General features: G+C 35.3%; 1 protein-coding gene across 6 annotated transcripts in view; it reads left to right on the top strand.

The window, feature by feature from the left end:
- The window catches only part of Pcnx1 (pecanex 1), a 154,478-nt gene that overhangs the window by 38,170 nt on the left and 103,050 nt on the right, over positions 1-13,258 (top strand). For all 6 annotated transcript variants that reach the window (XM_046440992.2, XM_046440991.2, XM_046440989.2 and 3 more), the window contains 3 exons: positions 2,811-2,856; positions 3,740-3,829; positions 9,595-11,298. In XM_046440992.2, the coding sequence (XP_046296948.1) occupies positions 2,811-2,856; positions 3,740-3,829; positions 9,595-11,298 (1,840 nt within the window). The remainder of the gene's footprint in view (positions 1-2,810; positions 2,857-3,739; positions 3,830-9,594; positions 11,299-13,258) is intronic.

Here is a 13,258-nt window from a genome sequence, read left to right as displayed (position 1 = left end):
TGGACCTTTCCTATGGCACTTACCACAGGGAAGAAACACTACAGTATTTCAATTTATGAAAATCATTTGAATAAAGAACTTCACCCTCAAGTATAGTAAGTTACTATTTTTCTTTTCATTCTTAAAAAATTTAACAAATGAGGATAAACAAGAAAACTAAAAATCATTCATGATATTGTATATAATAAGAAAACTTTTACAACAAAATGGAGTTCTAATGTGCTTGTTATTTTGAACTCACTTCTCTTTACCAAATGTATCATGAATGTTAATGCCATTGAGTTTTTCCAAAGTGACCCTTTGAGGGATGAATTGCATTTAGATATAGTATTTTATATTCTTGATCACCTGTTGTTTTAGTCATGATTCTTTGCTATTTGGGAGTAGCTTAAATAATACAGAAAAGCATGAAGAATAAAATATTACTACCATGGTATCAGCAAATAATAGAATACCCAACTTATACTATCGTAGAGAAATACGAGTTTGTGTTATCTTCTAAATCTGGAGGTGTTTGACATTTGTGGCATTTGTTCAGCATCTCAGTAATGCTGAGCCTCTGGGTTGGCATTTCCATAGTTCCCTAGGCCTTTTCCCAGGGCTGTAGGATGAGCATAACAGCTTCAGTCAAGACGCTGTTCAAGAATTCTTGGTCCTCTTCTTAGACTTATAAGAATCTCTTCCTGAAGCCCTCCAGCAGACTCCCTGTTTCATTCATTGACCAGAACTAGCTCATGTACCTCCCTCTAGACAGGGACTGGGCCCACTGCTCATAGGTGAAAAGATGCGTGACTGACATCTGATTAAAATGGGGAGCGTGTTAAAGGAAGAAAAGGGGAATATTTTGAGGTTGTGAGCAAATGACAAAAGCCCATATGCCAAAAGGTCTTGAGGAGTCAGGTGTAGTGGCGCATGCCTGTTACGTGTAATTCTAGCTACGGGGGACAGGAGAATAGTGAGTTCAAGGAGAACCAGGACAATGTAGTGGGATCCTATCTCCAAAAAAAAAAAAAAGTTTTTAACATTTAAGTTCCTAGAAGGGTGTGCTGAGTTTTTGTTTGCTTTTTTATTTTTTTGGTACCAGAGATTGAACCCACTGAGTCACATCCCTAGCTCTTTTTATTTTTTATGTTTAGGCTGGGTCTCACTAAGTTGCTTAGGGCCTTGCTAAGTTGTGGAAGCTGCCTTTGAACTTGCTATCTTCCTGCCTCAGCCTCCCGAGCCACTGGGATTATAGGCTTATGCCACTGTACTTGATTATTATTTATTTTTGAATTTCTGTCTAGGAAGTTATGTGTTTATAATTCTAGTAGATGATATATGTTATTTCTGTAACTTGTCTAGCTGGTATGGTAAGAATGAAACTTCTTTTGTAGTCAAATAGTTTTTAGACTTTTTCCCCCCTGGCCAATTATAGTACCTTTTATGTTTAATTGAAAGTAGAAATTCTAAAATACTAGGAGAGTCGAGCTTAAAAAACAGCTTAGAAGTATTACAAAACTTATTTTTTATTGGCTATATCCAGAGTTTTTTAGTATTTTCATCTGTATATGCCTATTTTTTAAATACTTTCATTTTATTTATTTATTTTCATGTAGTGCTGAGGATTAAACCCAGTGCCTCATACATACAAGGCAAGTGTTCTGCTACTGAGCCACAGTCCCAGACCCTCTATATGCCTATTTTTATTTACTTTTTCACTGGTGTAGCTTCTACAGCATAGTATACATCTTGAGCGTACAGCTCAATGTGGTTTTACATCTGTATACACCTGTTCAGTGGCCATCCAGATCAAGAAAATCCTGCCTCTTCAAAAACAGTATTAACCTATGTTTTGATCTAAAGAGTTATAGTTTTATGTGGTGCTGAGGATTGAACCCACTACCTCACACTTGCACCCCACCGAGCCACAACCCCAGCCCTGTGTGATGTTTTGAATTTTATTTTACAATGCTAAATTTACTTAACAGTTTTCTTCTTTGAATCCCTTTAAAAAAGTTTTTTTTTTTTTTTTTAAAGTTGAAAAAAAGAGTTGCTAAGACTTGTTGATGTTGTTGTATTTGGTTTCCTCACTATGTTTGTACAATTTGTGGTATTTGTTTATATGATTTTTATGGTAGTATAATAAATAATGGCTGTGAAATTTTAGAGAAATATTACACCATTTGAAAATAAGCACTCTGAAAGCTCAGCAATCACATTTCAAATTTCTAATTATAGTTGTGCTAAAAATTCACTTATTGTAGATGCATGCTTTAGATTTTTATTCTTTTTAAATGTTCTAACCATACTTACTTCTTTTCTGGAACTAAGGAAATTATATATCAATACACTAACAATTGGGCAGTAAGATTTATGTTGCTCTTTGTAGCATATGTTAATGGGTTTTGTCCCTCCAAACCGTCCCTTTATGTACCCTAGGAAGTCTGAATTTATTCCATGTAGACTCAGTGCCTGGTTTTGCTTTTGTTTATTATAACACTAGCATGTCATGATACAACATAAAAAAATGATAATAACTGTATGATACAAACTGCTTGATATTGGAGGCATTTGGCCTTGGGAATTTCATCAGCCCTGAGCATGCAGAGGGATTCAGAATCTTGGCACACCTGTAAGATACCACAGTGTATACCGCAGAAAACAGGTTGTGTGGCTATGATAGAACATGTCTAGTGTTTTAATATTAATAAAAAGTGACAGCATGTTTAGATGATATAATTTTGTTTGATAATCTTGCTAGTTTGTATTGATAAGGACATGCTACTAGCATATTATTTAGTTTTATTTACCTTATATTGTGTTTTCAGATTGGATCTGGTTCCTCTCGTCTTGGAACAGCAGCAACTATTAAAGGTAGACATGATCTAACTTGAACATTGCCTCTGACTTTTTTGTTTGTAATAAAGATAATAGTTCTAAACATTCAAATGTCATTTTTGACCTTAGAGCTAAAGTCATTTATCTCATAATAGATTGCTTGATTTAAATTGTTATCTTTTCATCATCCAAATTTCAACATAGTGACCATTTGAATTATATTGCACAAATTATAAGTTATTGATATGTAAGAAACTTCCTTGGTGAAAGAAAATACATGTTTAGGTGAGGTTCATGGAAAACTAATTTGATGTGAAAAATTTAAATATGAGAATAAATATTCTACACATCTATTTAAGATACATTCATATTATTTTTGCCCTACAATGATTTAGTTTACTTATTTTCCTAAGGAAGGAAATTTATTATATTTTAAATTGTTGTAACATAATTTGTTCCTACATATAGGTACCAGGGATTGAACCCAGGGGCACTCAACCACTGAGCCACATCCCCAGCCCTTCTTTGTATTTTTATTTAGAGACAGTGTCTTGCCAAATTGCTGAGGGCCTCCTTAAGTTGCTGAGGCTGGCTTTGAACTTTTGATCCTCCTGCCTCAGCCTCCTGAGCCTGTGGGATTACAGGCATGTGCCACCACACCCAGCTAAAATCTATTATTTAAAGAAATAGTTTTACTAGCTAATATTATGAAGCTTTCCATGTTATTTTGTTCTCAGAGTAATTATGTGCTCTGATAATCCATAATATTTCAGTGCATCTTCCATTATTGTAATCCATGATGTGTAGAAACTGCTTTAGTTGATAGATGTCTACCACACTCCTGATATTGTTTCTTGGTTTTGACACACTAAGCCTTTACTTTAATACAGTGTCCTCATGTGTTTTTCTTAACTTTTAGGAGACACAGACACTGCTAAGACATCTGATGATATCAGTTTAAGTCTGGGCCAGAGCTCTAGTCTTTGTAAGGAAGGAAGTGAAGAACAAGGTAAGAACATTATGCTGCACAGTGACACATGTTGTGGTGACCAGGGTGAATTTGTGGAATGCATCATTTACATTTTATAAGTTTGTAAAAATGAAATGTGGTTATTTTTAGGAAACATTAAATAATATGATTTATTGGGATAATAATAATAATACAGCATTACAAGTACTTTTCCCTTACTGAATTCAAGCATACATGTTTTAAAAAATAAATATGGTAAGAGAAATTTTATAAATGTGTGTCCCAGATGAGATGGGAAGTTAAGAATCCTATACTGTTCTTAAGTTGGTTAGAGCACTGAGCCCAACTAAGTAATAACAGTATGTAAAGCTATCATTTTATATTTCTAAATACCAGCTGCTTCATCTCTTACCTGACTGCAGAAACTATAATGTCTTATAAAGAGAAATAAATTGCGATTGAATTTTCTGAGAAACTTTGTCTCCAACATAGTACTTTTCTATAGCAGATTGTGAATAGAAAGTTTGATTATATGTGTTTTTTTTTTCCTTTCTTACTCAATTCAATTGTAAATAAATATTGTGGACTTTATAGAGTTTGTTTTTGACTAAGACATTTTCATGTTTGAGTTTTAATTTTCAAATATGAAAGGACAGATAAATCATCTCCATTTTTAAGTGGAGATTGTCCAAGGTTATATGGAGACAAAGAACCAGAATTGAATGAGAAACCTGTCTTCCTGTTTCTATCCTGTTATAACCTATTATTATTATTTTAATTGTGGTGATGATATTGGATGGGTAGATAGGCTGAAAGATTTTTTTATTTTTAATCATGAAGCTTGCTTATGAGGTTGCACATAGATCACTGAATTATGACATTTGTCCATTAATTTGATATCTTATTTAAGTCCATTTCTCAAAAGTGTACTTTGTTATTGGTACTTGGAAGTTTATTACTGTCACCCAGCTTTTTTGGAATTACAATAAAGACCTCTAAATATACTGTATGGTATGGAAACCTTTTTTTTCTTTTAGTTTTCTTTGTTTTGTTTTTTTAGTTAAAGATGAATTAGTTGCTTTAAGAGTTGTAGTATTCCTTTTTATAACATATAGCCTTTGGAAGAAGATCTTAACACTAGATGATAATCTTAGAAGGTTGGTACCACTGCTTTTAGGAGTCATATTTCATTATCTTATTTTATATCTGGAAAGTACCCATATACAAGCAAGATTTTTATAGTCTGGCTAGTTGAGGTTGCAGTCTATCCTTGTAACTAGCTACACGTGAATATAGATAATGATATCCAACATTCATTGAGTGCATACTTTTGTTCAGGTTAGGCATCACCAAACTTACTCTGAAAGAGCCAGATAGCTTTGTAGGTCATGTGGTTTCTCTTGCTACCCAGTGACCTCAGTTTTGCCATGGTAGAGTGAAAGGAGCCATAAATAATACATAAATGAAGGGCATGGCTGTGCTACACTCAGACTTCCTTTACAAATGTGGCCAGATTTGGTTCCATGGTCCTTAGTTTGTCAACTCAGGGTTTAGGTCATCTTCTAAGCACTTGACATGTATTTACCCAGTTAATATTCACTATGTGCATTTGAAGTTGTTACTACTGTTGTTATCACTTTACAGGTAAGCACATTATGGCTTAGAAGTTAAAGGAAACTTGTCCAGAGTCACAAAGCTACAAAGTGGCACTCCTATAAATGAAATCTAGTTTCGAATTACTCTTAACCATTGCATGATACTACTTTGATTTAATTTTATAACTTTTATCATGTAACATTTTTCCATTTAACAAATATCACTGAGTACTCATGATTTTCCTGGTACTGTTTCAAGTACTGGAAATAAACCAGTGAACAGACAAAAATTTCTACCCTTGTGTGGCTTCCATACTATTAACATGTAGTCATATGTATAAGTCAGTACGTATGTAGTAGGCAGAGAGGATGAGGAGTTGTGGGGGCTTGAGAAGTTACAATTTTAATAGAGTGTTTGAGGGAAGACTCACTAGAGCAAAGACCTGAAGAAGGAGTGTTCTTCCAGGGTATCTAGGAGATTAGGGGTCCTTTTACGTAGAGGGAATAACAAGTGCAAAAGGTGTAAAGTAGGAACAGCCTGTCAAGTCTGAGAAATAATGTGGCTGGTGCAAAATAAGTGAAGGGCCAAATTGTGTAGTGTCTTGGAAGCCATTTTAAAGATGTTAGTTTTAATTCTGATATGAGAAACTACTAAAGGATTATGTTACATTTTAACAGAATTACTGTGGCTTCTATGTTGAGAATATGAGAATATATTGAAAGGGGAAAAAGCTGAAGCAGAGAACTCAGTTAACCAGATTATTGCAGTAGTCCAGGGCATAGATCATGGGTTAGCTAGTTTTGAGTTTACATGGATTGGCCTCGTGATCCAATTCCTTCTTGGTCCTGACTGTGGTTTGGCACCACCTTGTGGCAATTTTTGTTCTGGATTAATTATTGTTTGTACTCCTGGTTGTCTTGGTGGCTGGCTTGGATTTATAAGAGAGTAACTTTTAGTTGATTAACAATTAATTGATTAATTGGCACACTTTTTGTCAACATAATTCAGGATTATCAGGAGAAATCTAATTATGTGGGGGTGTATCCTCTTTTTCTTCACTTCTAAGGACTTATTTAGTATCCCCATCTAGCCTTACCCATATCTTCCCTATCTAAGATCAGATCTTTAGGCCATCCAATATTTGTAGAGAGGTTGAGTAGAAGATAGAGGAACTAGTTACAGGAATTTCTGAATGTTTATTGTGGGGCCGTAAAACCGTATGAGATCTACACAAGGAGGAGTATAGGCAGACAAATTAAAAATTTTAAGGACTGAGTCCTGAGTTGTTCACTTTAAGAAGTCCAGGAGACACAGAAGGAACAACTAATGAAATAGAAGTAAAACTGAGACTTATGTCTCAGCATTTCAAGAATGGATTTATCTGTTTTATTAAATGTTGCTGATAGGTCAAGGGACATGAGAACTGAGACTTGTCCATTGAATTTAACATTGTACAGGGTATTGCTAACCTTGAAAGGCATAGTTTTAATGAAGTGGGATTAATCAATTTTAGAATCAGGAGAAGAATCAAAGAAAGTGACTAAAATACTCTTAATGAATTTCTATAAGGGGGAGCAAAGACCTAAATCGATAGTTACAGGGGCTGGGGATGTGGCTTAAGTGGTAGCGTGCTCGCCTGGCATGCATGCGGCCCGGGTTCGATCCTCAGCACCACATACAAAGATGTTGTGTTTGCCGAAAACTAAACAATAAATATTAAATAAATAAATAAATAAATAAATAAATAATTGCCTTTAAAAAAAATAAATAAATTGATAGTTACAGAGGAAGTGGGGATAAAGGAAGGATTTAGATTTTGTAAGAGAAATAATATTGTATTTGTTGGGGAATGATCTAGAAGAGGGGAGGAAAATATGATTTATGTTAGAAAATATAGTTACATATAAAGAAAATAATTCACATATCTGCCACTGAGAAACTTTGGTTAATATTTTTGGTATGTAACTAACTTTTTTTTCTTTTTTTATTGTGACATAACTTACATGACATTAAAATCTATCCTTCTATAATGTCCAGTTTACTGGTTTTTAGTATATTTGCAAGGTTGTGCACCATTACCACTATCTTAGTTCCTGAACATTTCATTACCATAAAAAGAAGCCTGCACCCATTGTACTGTCCATTTCCTTATTCAGCCAGCCTCTAATAGTTAACAGTTGTCTTTCTGTCTCTATGTATTTTCCTGTTCTGAACATTTCATATGAATGGAATTATATAATGCATGGCTTTTTGTGTCTGGCTTCTTTCATTTACTGTGTTGTTGTATGTATTCCTTTTTTATGGCTAACTGTGATAGAATCACTTTTTTTAATATTGATTTTTTAGTTGTAGTTGGACATAATACTTTCATTTATTTATTTGTATGTGGTGCTGAGGATCGAACCCAGGGCTTCACACGCACTAGATAAGTGCTCAACCACTAAGCCACAACCCCAGCCCCTAGAATCACTTTTAACAACTTAAATTCCTCTGGACAGAATTAAACCTTTCATTTGTTTAGCCCTATTGAAAAAAAAAATACGTCTATTAAAGTTTGGCTGTTATGTGAAAAAATTGAAATTTCTACTTCATTAATGTCTTAGAAGGGAGTTAGTGGATAAGTTTTTGTTCTATAAGATTTATATCCTTGATAATTATTTATAAGAGATAAATATCTAGAGTCCCCCCATAATAACATATTATAATTTTTTAAAAAATATTTTTAGTTGTAGGTGGACACAATACCTTTATTTTGTTTTTGTGTTTTTTAAATGTGGTGCTGGGAATCAAACCCAGTATTTCACATGTGCTAGGCAAGCACTCTACCACTGAGCTACAGCCCCCAACATATTGTAATTTAATATTACAAAATAAATAAGATGCTAACTTTTTAAAATTTTGAAAGTTAGAGAGGAATAGTGACAACTCTTTTGGGCAAATGATAAAGAACTTGGGTTTTACTTATCTTGAAACAAAGCATAATAGGGCATTTATAAATTACAATTTATGTGGTACATTCTAGAGGCTATTTAAGTTTTTAATTATTTAGATCAGATTTAGATTTAGATGTTTTAAAGGTACAGAAACTTTTCTAGTAATTCATTTTATTTTAGTCCTAGGGAGAAATGTCTCCTTTTAACATTGAGATTCTACTGAGAAGAATCTGACTCACTATAGAATTTATTATTGCTCTTGTCTATGCAGTTATGACAAATAAGATAATGCTTCTTTTTATTGAACTAAAAACAGATTCAAGCACCTTGTCTGTCAAAATATATAGTAAAAAGATCAGCGTTTGTGCAGATCAGTTGTCAAGCTATAGTCCAAGATAAGTTACAATGTAGGTAGGTTTACTCATATTTTATTTTCATAGTATACATGGTAATTCAAATCACTCATCACTACCCTAAATGATGGATTAAAAGAATGGACTTACATATATATAGGAGAATATGTGTTTTTTTTTTCTTTCCACAAAGCATTTTGGGTTGCTGTATGAATGATGAAAGAGGAAGTGCAATATCTTGTCCTATAATTACTGTTTTTTTTTTAAAAATCATTGTGAATAGTATGATACCTTGCATCATTATGTCAAAATTATTGGTAAGGATTGGTAAGCCCTGTAATTTTCTGTTCCCGAATATTCTAGGTTTTTGTTGATTTGTAAAATAATAATATAAGTTTTTCAGAAGGATTTTAGTATTGTGTTAGGTAAAATAATGGTAGCTACCATTAATTGTAACAGCACTATGGCAAGCCAAGTATATTTGAAGAACTCAGTATTCCTTGCTTACTAGTACTCAGTGAGGTTGACATCATATTTTATAGATGAAGAAGCATGCTCAAAAAAGTAACCCCAGGTCACCTCATTGATAAGTTAGAGCTTGCATAGAAATCCAGGTCTATTATAAATAAAATTCTTTTTTTGCTTATTATTTTATTATTGATAGTCTACAGAACCTTTTCTGAGGCTGGTTGGAGAACTTGGATTTGAAAGTTCAGTTCATTCCATTAGTAGAAAGCTTTCTTTGTGTAGCTATGAAGTAGAAATCAGCTCTTTTGAATGACTGGTCAACTGTTATTCACTGAACTGCTTGAGAAATTGTTTATACTTGATTTTTTGTATGGCTTGAATTCTTTCCATTGTTAAACAATGCATAAGCATACATACATCTGTGTTAACATTTCCAAATATGTGTTTGAAACAGATTTGGCAACTGATAGGAAGCTCTTCCGTCTGGTCTCCAATGATTCCTTCATCTCCATTCAGCCTTCTTTGTCCTCTTGTGGACAGGACTTGCCAAGGGACTTCAGTGACAAAGTGAGTCTGCCAAGTCATAGCCACCACCACCACATCGATCAGTCTCTGTCCAGCGCGTGTGACACAGAAGTAGCCTCTCTTGTACCTTTACATTCACATTCTTACAGGAAAGATCACCGGCCGCGAGGTGTACCACGGACTTCCAGCTCTGCTGTGGCCTTTCCTGATACTTCACTGAATGACTTCCCTCTTTATCAGCAAAGACGTGGGTTAGATCCAGTAAGTGAGTTAGAATCTTCAAAACCTCATTCTGGATCCAAAGAATCCTTGGTGGAAAATACTTGTCTACCTGGGGAATTCCAGCTTGCTGGTGATCTGAAAAACAGTAATTCTCAGCCACCCACAAAAAGTGGGAAGAGCAAAGTTCTAAATGCAGACAAAAGCATGGACAGCCTGAGGAGCCTGAGCACACGGAGTAGCGGGTCAACAGAGAGCTATTGTAGCGGCACAGACCGTGATACCAACAGTACTGTCAGCAGCTATAAAAGTGAGCAGACTAGTTCCACTCACATAGAAAGCATCTTGTCAGAGCATGAAGAGTCTCCTAAAGTGGGAAAGAAAAGTGCTAAGAAAAAAGAGTGCTGTGCTGACTCAGAGAAGAGTTGCTGTGCCAGTGACAAAAGGACTAACAGTGACAAGACTGCCCTGGAAGTGAGTACAAATAGTGGGGCTCCTGAGGCCCAGGATTCTCAGGCCTCTGATGAGATGCACAACCAGAGAGGGCTCAGCACCTCTGCATCTGAAGAAGCCAATAAAAACCCCCATGCAAATGAGCTTATTGCACCAGAGGACCCAACCCCTGAGAAACCTGCTGAAAATAAAGAAGAGCAGAATGAGACGCCTGTCACTTTGGTGGATTTAAAAGTTTGTAAAGATACTGGTGGAAAGCAGAAGGAAGGGGATGTACGACCCAAATCCTCTAGCTTAATCCACCGGACAGCCTCTGCCCACAAGTCAGGCAGGAGAAGGACAGGAAAGAAACGAGCCAGCAGTTTTGACTCTAGTCGACACAGGGACTATGTTTCTTTTCGAGGTGTTTCTGGAACCAAACCACATAGTGCTATATTTTGTCATGATGAGGATTCTAGTGATCAAAGTGACTTGAGTAGAGCATCAAGTGTCCATTCTGCTCATCAGTTCAGCAGTGACAGCTCTTCTAGCACTACTTCTCATTCGTGCCAATCTCCTGAGGGCAGATATAGCGCTCTAAAGACCAAACACATTCATAAGGAAAGGGGTACAGACTCTGAACACTCACATAGAGCTCATCCTGGTCCTGAAGGAACTGGCAAAAAGAGGGCTACACGACGGACTTCCAGCACAAATAGTGCCAAGACTCGTGCCCGAGTGTTGAGCTTGGACAGTGGCACAGTAGCATGTTTGAATGACTCAAATAGGCTAATGGCACCTGAAAGTATAAAGCCCTTAACCACTTCAAAATCAGATCTTGAGGCCAAAGAGGGAGAGGTGCTGGATGAGCTGTCTTTATTGGGACGGGCTTCCCAGTTAGAAACAGTCACTCGATCTAGGAATAGTTTGCCAAGCCAGGTTGCATTTCCTGAAGGGGACGAGCAAGATGCAGTCAGTGGAGGTAAGTAAAGTACAAGAAGAGACATCCCAAGAATCATGCAAATTTGGTGCTATTGATGAGAGTAATGCTTAATTAAAATGTGCTTTCTGTTAATATTCCCCTTCCACTGTGCGGTAAAACAAGCTTTTTTAAATGAAGAAGGAGATAATTGTCTTAAAGGTTTTGGAATGTATACCAAAAAACATGTTGGGTTTGTCAATTTGTTCTTAATGGCCTCCACTTTTCTAAGCTAGTTGCCATCTGTTAATATTTTGCCAGGAATAACAAAAATTACACCCCTTTCCATGTAAAGCAATAGCAATAATCACATTGGCACAGGAAACCACTTGTCATCTCTTATGTAGTGCATGCCACTGAACTTCCAGAATTAGATCACTCTGCGTATCATATGAGATTTCTCCAAATATTACATTAGTTTCAGTTATATATTTTAAAAATTGTGGCTCTCTTTTGTCTGTTTGATTTTATTTCATGCTTAATTCAAGTTACCTATAACTTAACTATAACTTTTTCTTTACTAACATTCAATTTTTAGGTTATAGTGCCATTGTGTATTCATTAATGGATGTATGATGCCTCCAAGACAGTGATGGTGTTTTGGTTAAAATAATAACTCATTTATTTCAGGTTTATAGAGAATTGTACAAAGTTGGATAGGTGATTTTTGTATTCTGTCAGTGTGTGTTGGCCTCATTATTTTAGTTGTTTTAAATAGTTGTTTCTATTTAATCCTAAGCAGAATAGTTTAATATGTTCTCATTATTAGAAATCTGCTTTTTAAAATAGAAACAGAAGATTTTATGTTATTAGCATCTTAGCTTTTTAAGATTCTACACTATTCTCTTTATTTTGCTTTATCCTTAGTTTTAGATTTTAGTTTATTGGTGTAATAGTGTTTAGTCTCTGTTGAAAGTTAAACTGAGTTGGACTTGTAGCACACACCTGTAATCCCAGCAGTTTGGGAGGCTGAGGCAAGATGATTGTGAGTTCAAAGCCAATCTCAGCAATTAAGCAAGATCCTAAGCAACTTAATGAGACCCTGGCTCAAAAGAATACATAAAAAGGGCTGGGAATGTGACTCATTGGTTAAGTTCTCCTGGGTTCAGTCCCTGGTACCCGCCCCTGCAAAAAAAATTAAGCTGGATTTTTTGTTGGTACAGATATTCCCAAACATGTGACTGTGCTTTTTATTTAAAAGAATTTTAATTTCATCCAGAGCATTTTACAAGTCCACATTGTGGTAAACATATTTCTTTCTCCCTCTCTCCCTCTCTCCTCCTTTCCTCCTCCCTGTGCTTTCTCCCTTCCTCCCTTTCTCTCTCTCCCCTCTCCCTTTCTCTCTCTCCCCTTCTCTCCTCTCTCCCCCTCCCCCATCTCCCTCATTCTCTCTCTTCCCTCCCCCCTCCTGCTTCAGTAAAGTTTCTAACAAAGATTAATTTCTCATGGATTGTAAAGAAATGATCTGTAGTGCCTCAGGAAGAAAGTAGTCTATTAAACCTAAATTTGGGAAATGAATTGTGTCTGAAATGTTTTTAACCATTTGGTGACAATATAGTAATTAAGTTTCCTGGAGTCATTGTGTAAGATTTAGATTATAAAATGTAGCTTAAGTTGTTATCAAAAAATATGAGTAAACCTGCTTAATTCTTATAGTTGCTATCAAAATAAAATTTAAACATGCTATAATGCAAAATATTATTATTCTAGGTATCGTTGAAATGTAAATACTGAAAATAAGTGCAAGACCTATAGTAAATCTATGCCTTCATATTTAAACTGTCATTTCCTTTTCATAAGTAATGTGGGTTGTTCTGTTTTTTAGGAATAGTTACATGGAACGTGTTACTTCTTAATATAGTTCTTTGACTCATATAAGCCCTTATTTTTCAGATTCCAGCTTCTGATTGTTTGTTTATGTTCTTTTTTAAAGATCTCATTAAATGTTAATAAGAAGCAAAAA

The sequence above is a fragment of the Marmota monax genome, unplaced genomic scaffold, assembly GCF_021218885.2.
Source record: "Marmota monax isolate L192 unplaced genomic scaffold, Marmota_monax_Labrador192_F-V1.1 WCK01_AAM20220418_F8-fsc00017, whole genome shotgun sequence".
NCBI lineage: Eukaryota > Metazoa > Chordata > Mammalia > Rodentia > Sciuridae > Marmota > Marmota monax.
Note: the sequence above shows the minus strand (reverse complement) of the source record. Positions and strands in the feature narration are given on the sequence as shown.